The sequence below is a fragment of the Heteronotia binoei genome, chromosome 21 (genome assembly GCF_032191835.1).
Source record: "Heteronotia binoei isolate CCM8104 ecotype False Entrance Well chromosome 21, APGP_CSIRO_Hbin_v1, whole genome shotgun sequence".
Lineage (NCBI taxonomy): Eukaryota > Metazoa > Chordata > Lepidosauria > Squamata > Gekkonidae > Heteronotia > Heteronotia binoei.
The window spans coordinates 8502011-8527201 of record NC_083243.1 but is presented as its reverse complement, the minus strand read 5'-3'; the positions used below and the strand labels follow the sequence as shown (position 1 = coordinate 8527201).

Below are 25191 nucleotides of genomic sequence, written 5' to 3'. Positions count from 1 at the left end.
GAGAGGGCTCTCCCAGCAGCTGCCCTTTCAAGGACAAAGTCTCAGAGCAGCCTACAATCTCCTTTCCCTTCCTCCCCCACAACAGACACCCTGTGAGGTGGGTGGGGCTGGAGAGGGTTCCCAGCAGCTGCCCTTCCAAGGACAGAGTCTCAGAGCGGCCTACAATCTCCTTTCCCTTCCTCCCCCACAACAGGCACCCTGTGAGGTGGGTGGGGCTGGAGAGGGCTCTCCCAGCAGCTGCCCTTCCAAGGACAGAGTCTCAGAGCGGCCTACAATCTTCTTTCCCTTCCTCCCCCACAACAGACACCTTGTGAGGTGGGTGGGGCTGAGATGGCTCTCACAACAGCTGCCCTTTCAAGGACATCTCTGCCAGAGCTATGTCTGACCCAAGGCCATTCCAGCAGCTGCAAGTGGAGGAGTGGGGAATCAAACCCGGTTCTCCCAGATAAGAGTCCGCCCACTTAACCACTACACCAAACTGGCTCTCCGTCTAGGGGCGCCACCTGGCCTAGAGACGCCATGAGGTGCCCCCTCTCCTCACCCGCTAACTTCCTGACCTGGCTGAGGTTTGCAAAGCCTCAGCAAGGGGGGGGACAGCAGCGAGGGCACTCAGAGTCCGGCTCGGAGCGCACCTGCTGCCGTCTGGGCCTTGCTGGGGAATGGGAAGCCTCGGTGAAGTTGAGAGGGGGGAGCAAGGACAGACCAAGCTGCACGTTCTTGAGAGAATGCGCGGCTCAGGCTGCCCCATCCCCGGCCCTCTCCCGCTTCAGAGAGAGATGGGGAGAGGTCCTTCCAGCTCCCTTTGAAGTGGGACAGGGCCGATGTGGGCTGAGCGCTTGCGCTTCATGCCCCCGATGACGTCATTGGGCCGCGAGTGCAAAGCGGGCACGAATCCACACCTTGGGGGGGGGGGGGGACAGGGGAGCGGGTTTCAGCCTGGGGCCAGGCCTGCTCACACCGAAGCCTGTTTGTATTAGAACAAAGCCGGAGTCAAGTGGCACCTTTAAGACCAACTAAGCTTTTATTCGGAATGTCAGCTTTCGTACGCTCTTAAGCAGACTTCATCAGGCAAATGGGAATGGAAGCAGCAGTTCTTAATCTAAGCGGGTGGTGTAGAACCGTGGGGATGTTTTTAACAGATTAAAAGAATCACAAATAGGGATCTGTGTTTGTCAGCGTAGGACGAAGCAGGCCTGAAATAACGCCGGAGGGTGATAAAAAGCAGACTGTTGTTGCAGGTGCGAAGTGCCATAAATCTAGGTAACGTTCTGTTTGTATTGTTCGCTGTATCCCCTGGAAGTCGGCAACCCAACATTCATAGGAGAAGGACTGCCTTTCCTTTTCCTTTGGGGAGATCGTCCCCTGCTCCCACTTTGCCAAACATTAAAATGAAGCTGGGACTTTGACATAATTGTCGTTCGTAATAACGACGTGATACATCGTCCCTTTTATGCTTTTCTCCAACCACAGCCTCACTGGCTTTCAAGTCGCACTTCCCTCTCTTGAGGACTAGAAACCTGCTTTAAACGATAAATAAATAAAAAAGGAGAGACTGCTGAGATTTTGGGGATGCTGCATTCAGTAGCCAATACCAATTCCCCGATTTGCCCAGCACAAAGACAGAATAGATGCGCACGAGCTTTCTCAAAAGCAGCTTGTACAACACTCTGCATCGCTTTTTTTTTTTTCCGTTTCGGGGGACTGTCTCATTTCTGTGAGCAACAAGATGCGTGAACTGGTAATACTTTGATTTCTTTTCTCTCGAGTGACTTTTTGGGGTTGTTATAGGGTCTTCCAGCTGCAGATATGGGCCTGGATCCAAACAACTGAGACATGACTTATAGGCGCGGAGGGAGAGATTACAGATGTTTTCCTAGGAACTGCAGGAACATTCAAGAGTGGTTTCGGACATGGAATTTGGAGAGAGGGAGGGGGCATAGAAAACGCTACAGGGCGAACACACAAAGCCCGTCATTTGAGTCAAGAGGAAAAGTAGGGTGTGAACAGAGAGCAGTGTGGCGTAGTGGTTAAGAATGTCGAGCTAGTTTGGTGTAGTGGTTAAGTGTGCGGACTCTTATCTGGGAGAACCGGATTTGATTCCCCACTCCTCCACTTGCAGCTTCTGGAATGGCCTTGGGTCAGCCATAGCTCTCTCAGAGGTTGTCCTTGAAAGGGCAGCTGGTGTGAGAGCCCTCTCAGCCCCACCCACCCCACAAGGTGTCTGTTGTGGACGAAAAAGATAAAGGAGATTGTAAGCCACTCTGAGACTCTAAGATTCAGAGTGGAGGGCAGGATATAAATCCAATATCGTCTTCTTCTAGTATCTGGGATCCAGCCCCTCTTGTGCTGTGGAAGTTCACCTGGGCTGGCTGCACTCTCTGCCTAGCCTATCTTGCAGGGTTGTCATGAGGATAAAACAGTGGAGAGAAGAATGATGTTGGGTACTTTGGATCCCCACTGGGGAAAAAGGTGAGGTATCAATGAAATAAATTTAAATAAATAAAATAAATGAGTTCTTCTGGCCGGGGAGTGAAAATCCCCCAATTTGAATAGGATTTCTTGCAAAAGGAATCACATTCTCAGTAAATTGCCCATGTACAGGCTTGGATGAAGGAAGGTCGAGTCGGGGAGGGGCTGTAGCACAGTGGCAGAGCCTCTGCTTGGCACGCAGGAGGTCCCAGGTTCAATCCCCAGCATCTCCTGTTTAAAAAAGGACCAGGTGGGAGGTGATGGGAAAGACCTCCGTGTGAGACCCTGGAGAGAGGCTGCCAGCCTGAGTGGACAATACTGGATGATTGCTCACGAACTGACCGGAAGTCTTCTTACAGCTGCTGCAACAGCTATAGCAGCTCTATGGAAAACGAACCCCCGACCATCGCTTGAACTCTGGTTTACAAAAACCTGGGACATTTTAATCATGGAGAAAATCACGGCACAACTTTCCTTGTCCGGCATTTTTGAAGAAAAATGGCTTCCGTTTCTGGAATACACTGAATCTAAAAACATCTTACCTATTAACACAACTTACCTTCCATTCCTCTCGCTGTAATTCTTTCTAACATGCTGTCTCCTCTTTCTCTTTTTATTTAAATATTCCCTTTCGTTCAGCTTGGGATGGAACAAGGCATTATTCGTAGCCCAATTACCAGTTCTAGCCCAACTACCAGTTCATTTATCCTTAATACGATATTTATTTATCGACTGACTGATCGACTGCCGAACCGGACGTAATCTTAAAATGCTAAAGAAGGTGTCCTACAATGTTATACATACCACCAAATTTTGCAGCACAGTAGAATTTTGTTATATATGGAATTGAAAGTTCTGTCTGACTTGGAATTTTTAAAATAAACTTATCATATGTTTAAAAAAAAAATACTGGGTGGATTTTGCTCCTGAGGGGGCTAATCTCAGCTTTGAACCTTTGGGAGAGCCAGTTTGGTGTAGTGGTTAAGTGTGCGGACTCATATCTGGGAGAACCGGGTTTGAGGAAGGGAAAGGAGATTGTAGGCCGCTCTGAGACTCTTCGAAGTGGAGGGCAGGATATAAATCCAATATCTTCATCTACCTCACAGGGTGTCTGTTGTGGGGGAGGAAGGGAAAGGAGATTGTGAGCCGCTCTGAGACTCTTCGAAGTGGAGGGCAGGATATAAATCCAATATCTTCATCTACCTCACAGGGTGTCTGTTGTGGGGAAGGAAGGGAAAGGAGATTGTGAGCTGCTCTGAGACTCTGTCCTTGAAAAGGCAGCTGCTGAGAGCCCTCTCCAGCCCCACCCACCTCTCAGGGTGTCTGTTGTGGGGGAGGAAGGGAAAGTCGATTGTGAGCCGCTCTGAGACTCTTCGGAGTGGAGGGCGGGATATAAATCCAATATCTTCATCTACCTCACAGGGTGTCTGTTGTGGGGGAGGAAGGGAAAGGAGATTGTGAGCCGCTCTGAGACTCTTCGGAATGGAGGGCGGAATATAAATCCAATATCTTCATCTACCTCACAGGGTGTCTGTTGTGGGGGAGGAAGGTAAAGGAGATTGTGAGCCGCTCTGAGACTCTTCGGAGTGGAGGGCGGGATATAAATCCAATATCTTCATCTACCTCACAGTGTGTCTGTTGTGGGGAAGGAAGGGAAAGGAGATTGTGAGCCGCTCTGAGACTCTTCGGAGTGGAGGGCGGGATATAAATCCAATATCTTCATCTACCTCACAGGGTGTCTGTTGTGGGGAAGGAAGGGAAAGGAGATTGTGAGCCGCTCTGAGACTCTTCGGAGTGGAGGGCGGGATATAAATCCAATATCTTCATCTACCTCACAGGGTGTCTGTTGTGGGGGAGGAAGGGAAAGGAGATTGTGAGCCGCTCTGAGACTCTTCGGAGTGGAGGGTGGAATATAAATCCAATATCTTCATCTACCTCACAGGGTGTCTGTTGTGGGGGAGGAAGGTAAAGGAGATTGTGAGCCGCTCTGAGACTCTTCGGAGTGGAGGGCGGGATATAAATCCAATATCTTCATCTACCTCACAGGGTGTCTGTTGTGGGGAAGGAAGGGAAAGGAGATTGTGAGCCGCTCTGAGACTCTTCGGAGTGGAGGGCGAGATATAAATCCAATATCATCTTCTTCTTCTTTGGACGCCCCAAATTGGAGCACGTGCGAAATAAGAGCGTTTTGGCTCACTGGCCACACCCTGGCAATACTCACTGCTGGGAACTTCCAGGCCGGACTTGAGCTTCTCGATCCAAGAGAGGACGTTGGCTTCGGTGATGGACTGACCAGAAGGAAATGCAAACACCTGACCCCCGGAATGGGGGTTGACCCAAACGAGGAGAGGCAAGGGAGGGAAAGGACTTCCGACGTAGGCCTTCAGGATCCCTCTGCCCACGGGGGTGTTCTCGCTGCAGGAAAGAAGAGCAGAAGAGCAAGGAGCAAGTTAGGACTGGGATGGGAGACCACCAAGGAAGTCCAGGGTTGCTACACAGAGGCAGCCAATGGTAAACTGAAAAAAAAAAGGGAAAGGAAAGGTCCCCTGTGCAAGCACCAGTCATTTCCGACTCTGGGGTGACGTTGCTTTCACAATATTTTCACAGCAGACTTTTTACGGGGTGGTTTGCCATAAGAACAGAAGAGAAGCCATGTTGGATCAGACCAATGGCCCATCCAGTCCAACACTCTGTGTCACAGAAGAACATAAGAGAAGCCATGTTGAATCAGGCCAATGGCCCATCCAATCCAACACTCTTTGTCACATAAGACATAAGAGAAGCCATGTTGGATCAGGCCATTGGCCCATCCAGTCCAACACTCTGTATCACACTATACCTGATCTCCTCGTCTGAAGAAGTGTGTTTTTAGCACATGAAAGCTTAACTTCTGAATAAAAGTTGGTTTTAAAGGTGCCACTTGACTCCTGCTTTGTAAAATGCTCTCTCAAGTGAGACAAAGAAAAGGTAGAGGTAGTCCCCTCTACAAGCACCAGTCGTTTCTGACTCTGGGGTGACGCATCACGACGTTTTCACTGCATACTTTTTATGGGGTGGTTTGCCCTTGCCTTCCCCAGTCATCTACGCTTTCCCCCCAGCAACCTGGGGACTCATTTGACCGACCTTTGCTCATCTCTTGCCTTTAAACCCTGTGGGGTCACTGTAAGTTGGCTACAACGTCTGCTGTTAGAAAGGTTCCCTGCCAGATCAAATAAACTCAAATTAGATTGTCAGACAGGAACCACCAAACAACAAGACAGGTGGGCTAGGGTCTGTTCCCAGGCTGATAAAGAACGCAAAAAGCGGGACAAATAGGCCAAACTGTAAATCTTTTAACAAATTTTAAAAGCGACTTTTAAAAAACGGTTTAAAGGGCTAAATGATAATCTTTTAAATTCTTTTTTTACTGTTTTAACCCTCAAGTCATCAAATTTTAATACGCAGGTTCTAAAGCAGAACGGCCCTGAAGAAATCCCGCCTGTTCCATTTCCAACAGATATCCCTGTTCTAACCATTTACACAACCTCACACTTAGGCTGCAACCCCACACGCTAAATAATGCCCTTTCAACACGCTTTCAATGCGCTTTCCGACCGGATTTTACTGTGTGAAGTGGCAAAATCCAGTTCGAAAGTCCTTTGAAAGTGGATTGAAAGTGCATTATTTAGTGTGTGCGGTTGCAGCCATAGATACTTGGTGTATAATTTACAAATGGTACTTTTAAGGTTGTTCTAGATGGCTAAAGCCCTATATGGCCTGGGACCTGCCTACCTGAAGGACCGTCTCTCCCCACATGTTCCCCAGAGAGTACTGAGGTCTGGGACTCAAAACCTTCTCACCATCCCCGGGCCTAAGGAAGTCCGTCTTAAGACAACTAGAGACAGGGCCTTTTCCACAATGGCCCCTACATGGTGGAACCAGCTGCCGGAAGAGGTGAGGGCCCTGCGGGACCTTGCTCGGTGTAGTGTATCGTCAGCTACACGCGCCCATGCGCAGAGGCGACTGGGCTGTCCCAGGCGCTCCAGCGTAGGGCGCGGAACCCCCCGCCAATCACCAGCTGTGGCGGGAAGTTTAACGGGTCAGGATTGGCCTGTCCTGTCCAGAAGGCTTGTATTGTACATAACGGGACCCGGCCCGCGTGTTCGCTCTCTTGCAACGTGCTCCCAATAAAGAATGTTGCCCTATTCGCGTCTCCCGTCTGAGTACGTTACACTCAGTTCCGCAGGGCCTGTAAGACAACCCTCTTCCGGCTAGCCTACGCCTGACTGGGAAATAAATGTAGCTTATTGGACTTCTGTGGCTCATACTGTTTAGATGTGATGTTAAGATTTTAAGGCTTAGGTTTTTAAATGCTGCTCTGATTTTTTAAATGTTTATATATGTAATAATATTTTAAACTCTGTTTTATTGTTTGCTGTGAGCCGCCCTGAGCCATTTTATGGGAAGGGCGGAATATAAGTCATAGAATGAATGAATGAATGAATGAATGAATGAATGAATGAATGAATGAATGAATAAATAAATAAAAAATGTTCTGGTCAATGACTGTAATAATAAACTGAACTGTTGTGAACTGCTGCTGTGAGCGACGACAGCACACTCCAGGGCTGCCGCCTGGACAAACTAGGAAAGTGGAGGATCGCACCTCAAAAGTGAAGTCCCCCCTGAGCCCACCACGTGCTTACAGGTTCAGCCAGCAGGCGAGGAAGGATTGGCGGTTCTCCTCTTTGGCCAAAAGCCTAATCACGCCTTCATCTGCCTGGCTTAGAACGCCGCTGCTGAAGAAGATGACCAAGGGCTTCTGCGACTGGAAGTACTCTGGCAGGTTTCCCACGGTGATTTCCGGCTGCAACGGGAGAACAGAAGGCACCGATGTGGCGATGTTGACGCCCGATCCAGAGAAAAGGCCTGCATTTTTTTTACCCATCGCCAGGGCTTTTTTTTGTAGCAGGAACTCCTTTGCATATTAGGCCACACCCACTCCTGATGTAGCCACTCCTCCTAGAGATTATGGGGCTCTTCTTACAGGGCCTACCGTAAGCTCCAGGAGGATTGGCTACATCAGGAGTGCGTGGCCTAATATGCAGGCCTTTTTTTGTAGCAGGAACTCCTTTGCATATTAGGCCACACAGTCCTAATGTAGCCAATCCTCCAAGAGCTTACAGTAGGCCCTGTACTAAGAGCCCTGTAAGGAATTCTAGCAGGACCTCCTTTGCATATTAGGCCACACCCCCTGATGAAGCCAATCCTCCTGGAGCTTCCAGTAGGCCCTGTACTGAGAGCCCTGTAAGAAATTCTAGCAGGACCTCCTTTGCATATTAGGCCACACCCCCTGATGAAGCCAATCCTCCTGGAGCTTCCAGTAGGCCCTGTACTGAGAGCCCTGTAAGGAATTCTAGCAGGACCGCCTTTGCATATTAGGCCACACACCCCTGATGTAGCCAATCCTCCTGGAGCTTCCAGTAGGCCCTGTACTCAGAGCCCTGTAAGGAATTCTAGCAGGACCGCCTTTGCATATTAGGCCACACACCCCTGATGTAGCCAATCCTCCTGGAGCTTACAGTAGGCCCTGTACTAAGAGCCCTGTAAGTTCTTGGAGGGTTGGCTGCATCAGAGGTGTGTGGCCTAATAGGCAAAGGAGTTTCTGCTAGAATTCCACCCCTGTCTTTGCATATTAGGCCACACAGTCCTAATGTAGCCAATCCTCCAAGAGCTTACAGGACTCTTAGCCCAAGGCCTACTGCAAGCTCCAGGAGGATTGGCTAGATCAGGGGTGTGTGTCCCAATATGCAAAGGAGTTCCTGCTACAAAAAAAGCCCTGCCTATCACATGCCTGAACCCATGTGACTTTTTTTTTCAATTACTGCAGTATGTCCCTCTCCTTCTTAAGGACTCTTCCCGGGAGATAACTAGTAAAGTTGCCAGATTTTGCCTTTGGGTGTTCGGGATACCCAAGCGGCTGAGTGAGTCCCAACAATTTAACCCAGGGGTATCGGACTCATTTGTTATGAGGGCCGGATCTGACATAAATGAGACCTTGTCGGGCCGGGTCATGTCAGGTTGGGCCAGGCCATGTTGCGCCGGGCCGTGTGCATACCTATTTAAGATTTGGTAGCAAAGATATGAACTTTATAAAGGACACAATTAAAGATTTTTTTTAAAAAAGTAATATCAAACATGCTTAAAACATTAGCACTCGTTGGTCTTAAAGGTGTTTTCTTTGTATCTCTCCCATGGGATCCAGGGAACTGGGCAAAGGGAGCTCTGGCCAGTTTGGTGTAGTGGTTAAGTGTGCGGACTCTTATCTGGGAGAACCGGGTTTCATTCCCCACTCCTCCACTTGCATCTGCTGGAATGGCCTTGGGTTACCCATAGCTCTCGTAGGAGTTGTCCTTGAAAGGGAAGCTGCTGTGAGAGCCCTCTCAGCCCCATCCACCTCACAGGGGGTCTGTTGTGGGAGGAGAAGAAGAAGAAGATGATATTGGATTTATATCCCGCCCTCCACTCCGAAGAGTCTCAGAGAGACTCACAATCTCCTTTACCTTCCTCCATACAACAGACACCCTGTGAGGTGGGTGGGGCTGGAGAGGGCTCTCACAGCAGCTGCCCTTTCAAGGACAGAGTCTCAGCGCGGCCTACAATCTCCTTTCCCTTCCTCCCCCACAACAGACACCCTGTGAGGTGAGTGGGGCTGGAGAGGGCTCTCACAGCAGCTGCCCTTCCAAGGACAGAGTTTCAGAGCGGCCTATAATCTCCTTTCCCTTCCTCCCCCACAACAGACACCCTGTGAGGTGCCTGGGGCTGAGAGGGCTCTCGCAGCAGCTGCCCTTCCAAGGACAGAGTCTCAGAGCAGCCTACAATCTCCTTTCCCTTCCTCCCCCACAACAGACACCCTGTGAGGTGAATGGGGCTGAGAGGGCTCTCCCAGCAGCTGCCCTTTCAAGGACATCCTCTGCCAGAGCTATGGCTGACCCAAGGCCATGCTAGCAGGTGCAAGTGGAGGAGTGGGGAATCAAACCTGGTTCTCCCAGATAAGAGTCCGCACACTTAACCACTACACCAAACTGGCGTAGGAGATTGTAAGCTGCTCTCTGATTCAGAGAGAAGGGCAGGGCATAAATCTGCAATTCTTCTTCTTCTTCTTCCTTCCTTCCCCAGGGGACCAGGAGGGGGAGGAGCCTCAGCCAACAGAAGGAAGAGAGGCTTGGCTCAGTAGCTCTGCTGTGCGATTTGAGGGAACTTGGCAAAGCAAGCTCTCCCTCCCCAAGAGAGGAGCCTCAGCCAACGGAGAAAACAGAGGCTTTGCTCTGTAGTTCCTGTGTGGTTCAGCATGCCTTGCAAAGCAAGCTGTGATGCAGAAGGAAGCAAGAGAGAGGGAGAAGGAAGCAGATGACAGCCAGTTGCTCGAGGGTCTGATAGGAGCCCTTCGGGGGCCTGATTCGGCTCCCGGGCCGAACATTCGACACCCCTGCTCTAGAACAGAGAGAGAGCCGAAGCCAAAGTTGCACTCACGAGTGGATCCAGTAACGCACGTCGGACGAGTTCCACCACATCCTGGGCGCTGTGTTTTGAGAGGCAGATGGTGTCCCTCTTGGAACTTCCCGGCCTGGCTAGCAGCACTGCTGGAAGTGGCGCCTTGTATTTATTGGCACTGGAAAGAAAAACGGTTTCAGAGGGACTGAACCTACGACCTTCTGCATAGCAAGCAGATGCTCTGCCGCTGAGCCACGGACCGTCCCGCAAACCAGACCCAGCAAGGCTCCCACCGCCAAACCCAATGCAAGCACGCGGCCAACCTACAGAACTGCGGCGTCCTCTTCGCTGTAGATCCCGGTCCTTACGTATCCGTTCAGGGCGACCGCAGCTTCGACGAAAGCTTCTTTGGCTGTCAAAACACAAGACCCAGCTCGGAAAGGCACCAAAGAAGAGCAAGGTGCTCCGCTGGTAAGGGGAAGTTTGCACCAGCTACAAAATGTAGCGAAGCAGGCAGGGCCTTGCCCAGCCGCTAGGCAAACTAGGAGGCTGCCTAGAGCGCCGGCCTTCTGGGCGCACTGAACGGGGTGCCCCCCCATGTGACTCAGTGACGTCATCGGTGCAGAGGGGGGCTCCGAAAATTAGCCTTGTCTAGGTTGCTGGGCAGTCTGAAAGCAAGCTGAACGCCAATTGATCTTCAAGGCTTGGGACTGAGGCATGGTGCGGGGGATGGAGCAGTGAACCAGGACTAGGGAGAGCTGGGTCCAAATTCCCCAAGCAGTGATGAAGCTCGCTGGGTGATCCCAGGCCAGTCTCCTTCTCTCAGCCCACTCTGCCTTGCAGGGTTGTCGTGAAGCTAATGTGAGAAGGAGACGACGGCAGATTTATACCCTACCCTTCTCTCTGAATCAGAGACTCAGAGTGGCTTATAATCTCCTCTATCTTCTCCCCCTACAACAGACACCCTGTGAGGCGATATAGGAGATTGTAAGCTGCTCAGATAGATGGATAGATAGATAGATAGATAGATAGATAGATAGATAGATAGATAGATAGATAGATAGATAGATGATAGATAGATAGATGATAGATTGATAGATGATAGATAGATAGATAGATAGATAGATAGATAGATAGATAGATAGATAGATAGATAGATAGATAGATAGCTAGATAGATAGAGAGAGAGAGAGAGAGAGAGAGAGAGAGAGAGAGAGAGAGAGAGAGATAGATAGATAGATAGATAGATAGATAGATAGATAGATAGATAGATAGATAGATAGATAGATAGATAGATAGATAGATAGATAAATTTATTGTAATTGTTCTCAACAAAAGAGAGCAACGAAATGAGGTGCTCTTCCACAAACATACCAACACATCAAACACACATAACCGCGTCCCCCTTTCCTCTCCACCCCAGCCTCTGCCAGCCCGTCTCCCCTCCTCTCTCGACAGAGGCAAACGCCCTCCAGCGACGGGCCTTCCAATTCGGCCCATAACGGAGTCCTGCGGTTTGGTATCGTACATGATAAGCTCGGCTTCTTGCTGGCGGAAGCCGACGGGATATTTCTTGGCTCTGTCTCGCGAAGGCGAAGATGGGCTACTCCTCACAGGCGTGCCAGGCCCAAATGGCAAGAAAGCAGCGCAGCTCCTGCCAGTTTGACGCAGCGCGGGAGTGGCCAAGCCGTGGCTCTTTCACATATATTGTATGGCTCTCCAAGCACCCACGGTCCATCAGCCAGCTTGGAGAAGGCGTTGCTCTCTTTAAATCACTTCTCCAAGCCAAGCCAGCCAGAGTCTTGGAGAATGCATTTAAAGTTGCTTTCTTTCCACCTCTCCCTCCCTCCCACCTTCAATTCCCCTTCCTTCCTTCATGTCTTGCAGCTCTGAAACACTGGACATGCATGTCTGGCGGCTCTCAGACACTGGACGTTCATTTCATGTGGCTCTTACTTGCGCAACTTTGGCCACTCCTGGTGTAGTGGTTAAGCGTGCGGACTCTTATCTGGGAGAACCGGGTTTGATTCCCCACTTGCACCTGCTGGAATGGCCCTGGGTCAGCCATAGCTCTCGTAGGAGTTGTCCCTGAAAGGGCAGCTGCTGTGAGAGCCCACTCAGCCCCACCCACCTCACAGGGTGTCGGTTGTGGGAGGGAGAAGTCATAGGAGATTGTAAGCCGCTGAGTCTCTGATTCAGAGAGAAGGGCGGGGTATAAATCTGCAATTCTTCTTCTCCCTCTGCTGGGCCAGACCTGGGATTGCAGTTCTCCTCACTCTGGCTGACCCTTGTCTTCCTTTCTGGGTCAGGAGTCTCCAAGAGCAGCCTGCAAATCACCTCTGGAAAGTTTACAAGCTGAGCAAGGGAGAGAGCGCCTGTCCCTTCTGTTTCTCTCTAGCATCTGCTATTCCGAGGTGCACTGCCCCTGGATATGGAGGCTCCATTGAGCTATCAAAAGCCATAAGGACTCCTGCTTTCCAGGAACTTGCCTAATTATCTTTTAAGTCCATTTCTAAAACAGAAATAACCTGAGAGGGTTGTTGTGAAGGGGAATAATCATAAGAATTGTACAGTTGGAAGGGACCTCCTGGGTCAACTAGTCCAACCCCCTGCACAATACAGGAAGAGCTTATACATATGGATTTTTATTTGCAGTTGTGAGGCTTTTTTTTGCAGTTGTGAAGTCTTTGTGAAGCCCATCAAAGTCAAATCGAACATAAACACATAAGAGAAGCCATGTTGGATCAGGCCAGTGGCCCATCCAGTCCAACACTCTGTCACACAGTGGCAAAAAAACAGGTAAGGACATAAGAGAAGCCATGTTGGATCAGGCCAATGGCCCACCAAAACTCTGTCACACAGCAGCCAAAAAACCAGTTATGAACATAAGAGAAGCCATGTTGGATCAGGCCAATGGCCCATCCAGTCCAACACTCTGTATCACATAAGAACATAAGAGAAGCCCTGTTGGATCAGGCCAATGGCCCATCCAGTCCAACACTCTGTGTCACATAAGAACATAAGAGAAGCCATGTTGGATCAGTCCAATGGCCCATCCAGTCCAACACTCTGTGTCACATAAGAACATAAGAGAAGCCATGTTGGATCAGGCCAATGGCCCATCCAGTCCAACACTCTGTATCACATAAGAACATAAGAGAAGCCCTGTTGGATCAGGCCAATGGCCCATCCAGTCCAACACTCTGTGTCACATAAGAACATAAGAGAAGCCATGTTGGATCAGTCCAATGGCCCATCCAGTCCAACACTCTGTGTCACATAAGAACATAAGAGAAGCCATGTTGGATCAGGCCAGTGGCCCATCCAGTTCAATACTCTGTCACACAGTGGCCAAAAAAACAGGTAAGGACATAAGAGAAGCCATGTTGGATCAGGCCAGTGGCCCATCCAGTTCAATACTCTGTCACACAGTGGCCAAAAAAACAGGTAAGGACATAAGAGAAGCCATGTTGGATCAGGCCAATGGCCCACCAAAACTCTGTCACACAGCAGCCAAAAAACCAGTTATGAACATAAGAGAAGCCATGTTGGATCAGGCCAATGGCCCATCCAGTCCAACACTCTGTATCACATAATAACATAAGAGAAGCCCTGTTGGATCAGGCCAATGGCCCATCCAGTCCAACACTCTGTGTCACATAAGAACATAAGAGAAGCCATGTTGGATCAGTCCAATGGCCCATCCAGTCCAACACTCTGTGTCACATAAGAACATAAGAGAAGCCATGTTGGATCAGGCCAGTGGCCCATCCAGTTCAATACTCTGTCACACAGTGGCCAAAAAAACAGGTAAGGACATAAGAGAAACCATGTTGGATCAGGCCAGTGGCCCATCCAGTTCAATACTCTGTCACACAGTGGCCAAAAAAACAGGTAAGGACATAAGAGAAGCCATGTTGGATCAGGCCAATGGCCCATCCAGTCGAACACTCTGTGTCACATAAGAACATAAGAGAAGCCATGTTGGATCAGGCCAATGGCCCATCCAGTCGAACACACTGTGTCACACATAAGAACATAAGAGAAGCCATGTTGGACCAGGCCAATGGCCCATCCAGTCCAACACTCTGCGTCACACATAAGGACATAAGAGAAGCCATGTTGGATCAGGCCAATGGCCCATTCTGTCGAACACTCTGTGTCACATAAGAACATAAGAGAAGCCATGTTGGATCAGGCCAGTGGCCCATCCAGTCCAACACTCTGTGTCACATAAGAACATAAGAGAAGCCATGTTGGATCAGGCCAGTGGCCCATCCAGTCCAACACTCTGTGTCACACAGAAACCAAAAAAACCCAAGAGCCATCAGGAGGTCCACTCGTGGAGCCAGGACACTAGAAGCCCTCCCACAGTAGAATCAAAGACAGGCCTTACCGTCACACATGCTGGGGTCAAATAATCCTAGAACGGAGACACCAGGAGACAGATGTGGGGATTTGCCACTTAAAAATTCTTCCACTTCTCCAGGGGTCGTCAGCCTCACTGGACTGGGAGTCCTGCTTCTAAAAAATACAAAACAGACACCAGGCTGAAGACTGGAGAGGCAGGGAGGTGTATTCGTTAAGAGTGTCAGATCAGGATCTGGGAAGCCCAGGTTCGAATCCCCTCTCTGCCACGAAAGTTTGCTGGGTGACCTTGGGCCACTCACACACGCTCAAGCATAGCTTTGCTTAGGACGGCAGTGTGGGAGACCCAGTTTCATATCCCCTAAGGTTGCCAAGTCTGACTCAAGAAATATCTGGGGACTTTGGGGGTGGAGCCAGGAGAAGGATGAAGGATGGTGGCTCAGTGGTAGAGCATCTGCTTGGGAAGCAGAAGGTCCCAGGTTCAATCCCCGGCATCTCCAAAAAAGGGTCCAGGCAAATAGATGTGAAAAACCTCCGCTTGAGACCCTGGAGAGCCGCTGCCGGTCTGAGAAGACAATACTGACTTTGATGGACCAAGGGTCTGATTCAGTAGAAGGCAGCTTCATATGTTCACATGAGTAAGGGGGTGGCTGTCATGGGTGCTGGGGACCCTGCAGAGGAAGACGAGTCTGCAGAGGAAACTGTACCCCTGCCACCTGCACCAGTACCCCTGCCTCCTGCTGAAGAAGATCCCAGCCCCCCTGCCTCGCCCTCTCGGGTGGCTCGTGTGCGTGACCGCCTCCGTCAGGACCTCAGGGATCGGAGGAGGGCAGCACGCTCACGAGCAAGACGCTCCCTGAGCCCTGAGTTTTGAGAAGATTCTGGCCCTCCTAAGAGCAAGGATGCTTGAGTTGTAACAGGATCCTGGCTGCCTCCCAGAGCCAGCAATTAGCCCAAATGGGCAACAGCCAGCTGAGGGCTATATAGCTGTGGGCTTTGGGAGGAGGCTTTGTGGAAGCAACTAGTCATCTCCCTGATGTTCTACCATCCACTCCGGCTTGACTTTGGTTCCTGACTCCCTGACTTTGGCTTTTGACTTCTGGACTCCCTGACCTCGGCTTCTGGACCTCGGACCTGCGATACTTGCACAGCAATTTGGATTTGGCACCTCGGACACTCCTGCTTGCTGGCTACAGACCTCGGACTGCCTCTGGACTTTGCCTGACCCGGCCCCAGCCGTGACAGAGGCAAGCCCAACTGAACTCCAAAGGGAGTTCCGGCCATCACATTTCAAGGGACCCACGATCCTTTCAAATGCCTTCCCTCCATTTGGAATAATGAAGGATAGGGGCACCTTCTTTGGGGGCTCATAGAATTGGACCCCCCCCCCCAGTGCAGACTTTTTGAAACTGGAAGATTATTTTGAAGAGAGTCACCAGAAGCTATGCTGGAAATTTGGTGCCTCTACCTCAAAAAGCAACCTCACCTAGAGCCCCAGATAGCCGCGGATCAATTCTCCATTATACCCTATGGCAGGGGTGCCCAAGGGTAGCTCTCCAGATGTTCATCGTTTTTGCCAAGCGCCGAATGCAAGCAGTCCTGGCTTCTCTTCAGAACCATGAGAATTAGAAACTTGGACCGGCTTGTCCTTTTAAACGGAAGCCAAGGCTCCGAAGGGAGACCAGTTCCAACTGAGACCACTCCGCGCACATCCCTTTGTATGTCCAGGAGTGCCAGTGGTCCGGATGGGTCCACTACTGTGGGCACCACTACTGTGCCCACAGTAGTGACCCTGGAGCAGGGGCGGCCAAACTTGCTTCATGTAAGAGCCACATAAAATAAATATCAGATGTTCAAGAGCCGGCAGGCAGGCAGGCAGGAAGGCAAATAGATGAGGGAAGGGAGGGAGAGGTGGAAAGACAGCAACTTTAAATGCATTCTCCAAGCTGCCAGATGGCTCATATGAACATATGAAGCTGCCTTCTACTGAATCGGACCCTCTTTGGTCCATCAAAGTCAGTCTTGTCTACTCAGACTGGCAGCGGCTCTCCAGGGTCTCAAGATGAGGTTTTTCACACGTATTTGCCTGGACCCTTTTTAGTTGGAGATGCCGGGGATAGAACCTGGGACCTTCTGCTTACCAAGCAGATGCTCCACCACTGAGCCACAGCCCTTCATGGCTCTCCAGGGTCTCAAGCGGAGGTTTTTCACGCCTACTTGCCTGGACCCTTTTTAGTTAGAGATGCCGGGGATTGAACCTGGGACCTTCTGCTTACCAAGCAGATGCTCCACCACTGAGCCACAGCCCTTCATAGCTCTCCAGGGTCTCAAGCTGAGGTTTTTCATGCCTACTTGCCTGGACCCTTTTTAGTTAGAGATGCCGGGGATTGAACCGGGGACCTCCTGCTTACCAAGCAGATGCTCTGCCACTGAGCCACCGTCCCTCCCCAACCTTTATCATGTTCCCCTGTAGTTTGGCTGCTCTATGAAGCTGCCTTCTACTGAATCAGACCCTGGGTCCATCAAAGTCAGTATTGTCTACTCAGACTGGCAGCGGCTCTCCGGGGTCTCAAGCTGAGGTTTTTCACACCTATTTGCCTGGACCCTTTTTAGTTGGAGATGCTGGGGATAGAACCTGGGACCTTCTGCTTCCCAAGCAGATGCTCTTCTACTGAGCCACCATCCCTCGGCTCGGAGAATTGATTTAAAGAGACAAATGCCTTCTCCAAGCCAGCTGATGGGTGGTGGTGGGGGCTTCAAGAGCCACTCAATATGTGTGAAAGAGCCACGGTTTGACTGGTTTTTATAGTTCAAACTCTATGTAAATTTGCTATGGTGTACTTTTTAGTTCCATGCCAATAAAGGTATTTAGACTGGATTGGATTGAGAACCACACGATATGCGTGAAAGAGCCACAGTTTGACTGGGTTTTCTAGCTGAAACTCTGTGTAAATTTGCTATGCTGTACTTTTTAGTTCTATGCCAGGGGTGGGGGGCAGTGGCTCTCCAGATGTTTTTTTTTTGCCTACAACTCCGATCAGCCCCAACCAGCATGGCCAATGGCTGGGGCTGATGGGAGTTGTAGGCAGAAAAACATCTGGAGAGCCACTGTCCCCCACCCCTGCTCTATGCCAATAAAGGTATTTGGATTGGATTGGAGAACAACACAATATGTGTGAAAGAACCACATGAGGCTCCCGCACTGCAGTTTGGCCACCACTGCCCTGGACTCCGGAGCCTCCATCCCTGCCCTTTGCCTGGCCACATGACATCATCTCAGCCACTCACAGCTCGACGAAGCTCAGCATTGCATCTGTGCCCCACGTCCCCGAGTACATCAGCGTTCGGCCGCCTTTTTCGTACAGCTTGATGGTGGGAAACTGAGTGACGTTCTGCTGGCTGCAGAGGCGGGGCCATTCCCAGCAGTTGACTCTGGCCAGCGAAATCCCAGGAGTCCCTGGCGGGAAAACGACAACTCTGTGTTACGAAGCCCAGGAGAAGGGGCACCTGCCCTCCTGGAAAAGCTGGGGATTTTTAAGCAACATCTTTTTTATTTTAACTTTGGGGTCAGGAAGGAATTTTCCTCCAGGCCAGAATAACCAGAAATCCTGGAGGGTTTGTTTTTTTTACTTCCTCTGGGCACGGGGCAGAGGTCAGCGGCAAGAGCTGAGATAGCTGTGAATCTCCTGCATTGCGCAGGGGGTTGGACTAGATGACCCTTGGTGTCCCTTCCGCTTCTATGTTTCTGTGTTTAGCTCTTTCCCTTCGCTTCGTTAATAGTCGACTGCCTGTCTTTGCTTTGTTCTGAAACCTCCCTTTAAAAGCTACTTTTAGCCCTGTAACATTTTTGTATGACGTTTGTTTGATGTTTTATCTGTGAATTTTGGACACAAGATGGCCTGAAATATTTAAGATAAATAAACAGCGGTCCAAGCTGGGATTAAAGTCATGATTCTAGGCTCCGCTCTGATTCATGTTAACCTCGCCTTTGAAATTTCCCGTCTGCTGAAATACTGACGTGGTGCCTGTATTCTACTGTTTACCGCTTGGTGCCTGTATGCTACTGTCTGAGAAAAGTGCCAAATTCCAGCTAGGATTACTGCGGTGGTGGGTAGTAACGGGACTCCCAGAAGACATTCTGCAACAAAGGAAAATCTAAAGAAACACAGATTGATAGTACAAGCAGTGATTTAGAAGAAGAAGAAGAAGAACTGCAGATTTATAGCCCACCCTTCTCTCTGAATCAGAGACTCAGAGTGGCTCACAATCTTCTATATCTTCTCCCCCCACAACAGACACCCTGTGAGGTGGGCGGGGCTGAGAGGGCTCTCCCAGCAGCTTCCCTTTCAAGGACAACTCCTGCAAGAACTATGGGTGACCCAAGGTTATTCCAGCAGCTGGAAGTGGAGGAGTGGGGAATCAAACCCGATTCTCCCAGATAAGAGTCCACGCACTTAACCACTACACCAAACTGGCTCTCTAGCTTGGGTTCTCTATTTTTGTTAGCTTAATTCAGGGGTGGCCAAATGTGCTTAACCTAAGAGCCACAAAGAGCAAATGTCAGATATTTGAGAGCCGTAAGACATGCATGTCAGATGTTTGAGGGAAGGAAGGAAGGGAGGGAGGGAGGGAGGGAGGGAAATAGATGAGGGGAGGGGGAAAGAAAGCAACTTTAACTTTAAATGCATTCTTCCAAGCTGCCAGCTGGCTTGGATTGGAGAAGTGATTTAAAGAGACAAATGTCTTCTCCAAGCTGGGGGCCTCAAGAGCCACACAAGATGTGTGAAAGAGCCACATGTGGCTCCAGAGCCACAGTTTGGCCACCCCTGGCTTAACTGAATTGTATAAATGATAAAACATTGATTGGCGATCTTATTTTACTGATGTGTGTACTGTTCAACTTCATGTAGGAAGGTAGCATAGTACATACTGAAGCGTGCTTTTATGTATTTTATATGTATTTTATTGCATAATTATAATTATTCATGTATTATTAATGTATTTTAAATTGACTTTGTTAGCTTTTTGTGTTGTAAGCCGCCCTGAGCCCACCTCGGTGGGGTAGGGCGGGATATAAATCGAATAAAATAAATAAAATAAAATAAATAATAAATAAATGTTAAGTTTTACGAAGTATTTCTTTCCTTACTTTTGTATCATGTATTTAGCGTTGGTAAAAACTGAATTACAACTAAAACATTCAGAATTTTTTTTAAAAAAATTAAAGGAACATAGACTGAATAATTTATAAAAGATTGTTTAAGAGAGCGCCAACCATCCAACGCCCTTCCCACACTAGACAGAATGCCAGAATGGGGGAACCGGTTCACTTGCTTTACTGGCCAACCCCGTATTGATTAAAACCTAGGCAAGGGTCCCCAATCTTTCTATCGGACCTCCTGAGGGCACCTGGAATTCTGACACAGTGTGGTGGACACAGGCCTCCACAAAATGGCTGCCACGGGAGGCAGGGCCAGGCTCAAAACGGCTGCTGCGGCTTCCCTTCAGTCACTCAGAGAAGATTCTTGGGCTGTGTTGGCAGCGGCTGCCAAAGCAGTGTTTTAAAAAAACTCCACCGCCAATCAAATCTCCAGTGGCCAATCAGAAGCCCTGCTGGGCAAAAGCCTTACCCGGCCCCACCTATTTGCTAAATATACGTGTGGGTAGCAGGAAAGGTACCAGCCGGCACCATGTTGGGGAAACTCACCTCGGTTAATTTTTTTAAAGCAGAGCTAAAAATCCAAGGCTACCCCAGAGGGGCTTAGCTCCCCCCCACAAGCCCCTCCACCCGACCCAGTGGCTAACTCCAGATCCATTTTGTCACAAGCGAATCCCGTACAACCTACTATGGGCCCCTAAGGACCATGGCTTCTGTTCATTGCTTTCTCTACTAACAAGCGAGCAGCCGGCCAGCTGTTCTTCTGCCTTCTGTCAAGCCAGAGGGACGTCTGCAGAAGATGCCCACTCGATTTCCACGCAGTGATGTCAGCTTGCGCCAGGAAGGCAGAAGCTGAAGAGAGAGCTCCCAGAATCGCCAGGGTAAACACACCAGTGGGGATTGTTGTTGTTGTTCAGTCGCACAGTTGAGTCCGACTCTTTGCACCCCACGGGCCAAGTCACGCCAGGCCCTCCTGTCTTCCACCATCCTCCGAAGTCTACTCAAATTCATGTTTGTTACATCAGTGACACTGTCCAGCCATCTCCTCTTTTGCCGTCCCCTTCTTCTTTTGCCTTCTGTCTTTCTCAGCATCAGGGTCTTCTCCAGGGAGGGCTCGCTTCTCATTGGGTGGCCAAAGGATTTGAGCTTCAGCTTCAGCATCTGACCTTCCAGGGAACAGTCTGGGTTGGGATCCAAGATCACTGCAGACGGTGACTGGAGCCACGAAATTAAAAGACGTTTGCTCCTTGGGAGGACAGCTATGGCGAACCGGGGCAGTATAACAACAAGTAGAGACATCACCCTGCCAACAAAAGTCCGTCTAGTCAACGCGATGGTATTCCCAGTAGTAATGTACGGCTGTGAGAACTGGACCATAAGGAAGGCCGAGTGGAGAAGAATAGATGCCTTTGAGCTGTGGCGCTGGAGAAGAATCTTGAGAGTCCCTCGGACTGCAAGAAGATCCAATCAGTCTTAGGCTATTATTTCACCCCCTGACGCCAAGCCAGCCGGAACGGCATTCCTGTGCGTTCCTGCTTTAAAAAGCCCTTGCTGGGATCCTTCAGAATGCAGCAGGGAGGCTAAAACCCTGTTTTGGTGTAGGAGAGCCAGTTTGGTGTAGTGGTTAAGTGTGTGGACTCTTATCTGGGAGAACCAGGTTTGAATCCCCATTCCTCCACTTGCACCTGCTAGCATGGCCTTGGGTCAGCCATAGCTCTGGCAGAGGTTGTCCTTGAAAGGGCAGCTGCTGTGAGAGCCCTCTCCAGCTCCACCCACCTCATAGGGTGTCTGTTGTGGGGAGGAAAGGAAAGGAGATTGTGAGCCGCTCTGAGACTCTTCGGAGTGGAGGGCGGGATATAAATCCAGTATCTTCATCTACCTCACAGGGTGTCTGTTGTGGGGAGGAAAGGAAAGGAGATTGTGAGCCGCTCTGAGACTCTTCGGAGTGGAGGGCGGGATATAAATCCAGTATCTTCATCTACCTCACAGGGTGTCTCTTGTGGGGAGGAAAGGAAAGGAGATTGTGAGCCGCTCTGAGACTCTTCGGAGTGGAGGGCGGGATATAAATCCAATATCTTCATCTACCTCACAGGGTGTCTGTTGTGGGGGAGGAAGGGAAAGGAGATTGTGAGGCACTCTGAGACTCTTCAGAGTGGAGGGCGGGATATAAATCCAATATCTTCATCTACCTCACAGGGTGTCTGTTGTGGGGGAAGAAGGTAAAGGAGATTGTGAGCCGCTCTGAGACTCTTCGAAGTGGAGGGCGGGATATAAATCCAATATCTTCATGTACCTCACAGGGTGTCTGTTGTGGGGGAGGAAGGGAAAGGAGATTGTGAGCCGATCTGAGACTCTTCAGAGTGGAGGGCGGGATATAAATCCAATATCTTCTTGTTTCTGGCAGCCCCAATCCAAATGTAGGGGGTGGGGCAGACGGCTGAAGCTGTTTACAATTTGCTGAGAGAACCCAAATCCACACATGACATTCCCTTACTGTGAATCAGACTCAGACTGACAGGGGCTCTTCACAGCCCCGTAGCCAGAAATTTTGGGGTGCGGGGGGGCCCAGGACATAAAAATTTTGGGTGGGGAGGGCCGTGGAGGCTTGGTTGCTTCTTCCAACAGGCAGCAACCACCCCCAGTTCTCTTTCTCTCACGCTCTTGGGGGTGGGAAGAGCCCGGGGATAGCAGCGGCGGCGAAAACGGGGCTGCGGGGAGAGAGGGAGGCAGGGGAGAGACCGGGGAGAGCGATGGTGGAGAAAACGGGGCTGCAGGGAGAGCTTGGGAGGCAGGGGAGAGACCGGGAAGAGTGGCGGTGGCGAAAACGGGGCTGCGGGGAGAGAGGGAGGCAGGGGAGAGACCAGGGAAAGCGGGTGGCGGTGAAAACGGGGCTGCAGGGAGAGCTTGGGAGGCAGGGGAGAGACCGGGAAGAGTGGTGGTGGCGAAAATGGGGCTGCAGGGAGAGAGGGAGGCAGGGGAGAGACCGGGGAGAGCGGTGGCGGCGAAGACGGGGCTGCGGGGAGAGTGGTGGCGGTGAAAACGGGGCTGCAGGGAGAGCTTGGGAGGCAGGGGAGAGACTGGGGAGAGTGGTGGTGGTGAAAACGGGGCTGCAGGGACAGCTTGGGAGGCAGGGGAGAGACCGGGGAGAGTAGCGGTGGCGAAAACAGGGCTGCGGGGAGAGAGGTGGGAAAGGAGGGGCCACACAGGTGGAGGGGGGTGGGTGGGTGGAGAACCTGTGCGCCCCGTGGCTACGGGCCTGGCTCTTCAGGGTCTCAGGCAGAGGTCTTTCCTATCACCTGCTGCTTTTGACTGGAGATGCCGGGGAATTGAACCTGGGACCTTCCGCATGCCAAGTAGATGCTGTACCGCTGATCCACAGCCCCTCCCCGCTCTGGGCCTTCCTGCGTGCCAGCTATGCTCTCTCCCACTGAGCCACAGCTTCTCTGGTCTCCCAAGTGTAATGTGTTCACACTGTCCAGCTCTGTCTTCCAGCTTGTGAATCGTTTTCTGCCAGGGAGACAGAGAAAGACGAAAGAGCTTTTGGGATCCGCAAGTGTTGGCATGCTGCCCTCTGGTGGCCAAAAACCTTTCCAAGAGCCGAGAGAGCGGGCCTCCAACCCCGCCAGTGAGTATTAGTGCCCCCTTGAACCCCTGGCCGGCCGGCCCATTACCCTCTTCAAAAGCTAATGCCTAAAACACAAGACATTTTCACACATGCTAAATAATGCAGTGTCAATCCACCTCAATGATTGTTTGCAAGTCGATTAAAAGTGTGTTGTTTAGTGTGCGTGCAAGTGCCTACAACAGGGTCTCCAACGGATTCATGCTCTCGTCCTGGATTCTGGCGCTAAACACACTTGCAGAGGAAATGAAGGTTTCCCCACCTGAATCATCTCCCTCCTACCCCATCCTTTCTTAACCTCCCTTTCCCCGTACAACCTGAGCACCCTCTTTGGCCCTCCTAAAGCCCCAGGCCTCTCCACCATCACCTGACATGCCTCACACACTACAGAGTACTAGCCCCTCTGGGTAGAGAAAGCATAAAAACATCAGAAGAGCCCTGCTGGATCAGACCAGCGAGGGTCCATCTAGTCCAGCCTCCTGTCTCACAGAGTGGCCAGCCAGTTCCTCTGGAGGGCCAACAACAGGGCAGAGAGGCTGAGGCCTTCCCCCTGAGAAGAACATCAGAAGAGCCATGCTGGATCAGACCAGCGAGGGTCCATCTAGTCCAGCCTCCTGTCTCACCCAGTGACCAGCCAGTTCCTCTGGAGGGCCAACAACAGGGCAGAGAGGCTGAGGCCTTCCCCCTGAGAAGAACATCAGAAGAGCCGTGCTGGATCAGACCAGCGAGGGTCCATCTAGTCCAGCCTCCTGTCTCACCCAGTGACCAGCCAGTTCCTCTGGAGGGCCAACAACAGGGCAGAGAGGCTGAGGCCTTCCCCCTGAGAAGAACATCAGAAGAGCCGTGCTGGATCAGACCAGCGAGGGTCCATCTAGTCCAGCCTCCTGTCTCATCCAGTGGCCAACCAGTTCCTCTGGAGGGCCAATGACAGGGCAGAGAGGCCGAGGTCTTCATAAGAACACCAGAAGAGCCCTGCTGGATCAGTCCAGCGGTCCAACATTCTGTCTCACAAAATGGCCAACCAGTTCCTCTGAAGGACCAACAATAGGGCAAAGAGGCTGAGGCATTCCCTTGGTAAGAACATCAGAAGAGCCCTGCTGGATCAGACCAGTGAGGGTCCATCTAGTCCAGCATCCTGTCTCACCCAGTGGCCGACCAGTTCCTCTGGAGGGCCAACAACAGGGCAGAGAAGCTGAGGCCTTCCCCTGAGAAGAACATCAGTAGAGCCGTGCTGGATCAGACCAGTGAGGGACCATCTAGTCCAGTCTCCTGTCTCACCCAGTGACCAGCCAGTTCCTCTGGACGGCCAACAACAGGGCAGAGAGCCTGAGGCCTTCATAAGAACATCAGAAGAACCCTGGTGGGTCAGACCAGTAGTCCATCTAGTCTAGACTCCTGTCTCACACAGCAGCCAACCAGTTCCTTTGGAGGGTCACCTACAGGGCAAAGAAGCCAAGACCTTCCCCTGACTGGCCCAAGGTCACCCCGCTGACTGCATGTGAAGGAGAAGTGTGGAAATCAAACCCAGTTCTCCCAGATTAGATGAGGGGCACTGGTCTTGGAGGGACCATGTTGTGTACACGGATCTGGGATCTTTGCTTGTGAAGCCCCCTTGCTCTTCACTGGCCCAGGCGCTTTTGCTTAAACTTATCAGCCCTAGCATTAATAATGGTGAATGTATTTTTACCCCCTTGTCTAAACAGAGGAGACCTTTCAGCACAATGGAACAGTTTTAGCACGTATATTGAGAACCTACAGCAGGAGTACCCCTCTGCTGAACATATAATTATGGGTGATTTTAACGCTAGAATAGGTAACGATAATTACGCGTTATGTAAACCCTTGGGTCTTGACCAGCACAACTCCCTCCCCGAATTCCTGATTTTTTTCAAGGAACTCTAAAGACCCCCCATGTTAATGCTGCGGGAGTATTCCGGGCAAATGTTTGCATCCCCTCTAATGGATCTATATTAAATACTTCTATGCAACATGACTTGCCAGGGGAGTACACATTTAGTTCCAGATTAGGCAGCAGTGTGGTCGATTATGTTATTATCAAAGATTTCAGGTTTTCACGGCTGGCATCATCATTAGGGTTTGT

General features: G+C 50.7%; 1 protein-coding gene across 1 annotated transcript in view; it reads right to left on the bottom strand.

Moving 5' to 3' along the window:
* TXNDC16 (thioredoxin domain containing 16) overlaps positions 1-25191 on the bottom strand; it is a 79544-nt gene that overhangs the window by 5289 nt on the left and 49064 nt on the right. Inside the window, exons 13-18 of the mRNA XM_060262847.1 lie at positions 17599-17767; positions 14339-14466; positions 10270-10354; positions 9982-10120; positions 7155-7315; positions 4691-4884 (exon numbers count right to left, since the gene is read on the bottom strand). Coding sequence (XP_060118830.1) covers positions 4691-4884; positions 7155-7315; positions 9982-10120; positions 10270-10354; positions 14339-14466; positions 17599-17767 — 876 coding nt within the window. The remainder of the gene's footprint in view (positions 1-4690; positions 4885-7154; positions 7316-9981; positions 10121-10269; positions 10355-14338; positions 14467-17598; positions 17768-25191) is intronic.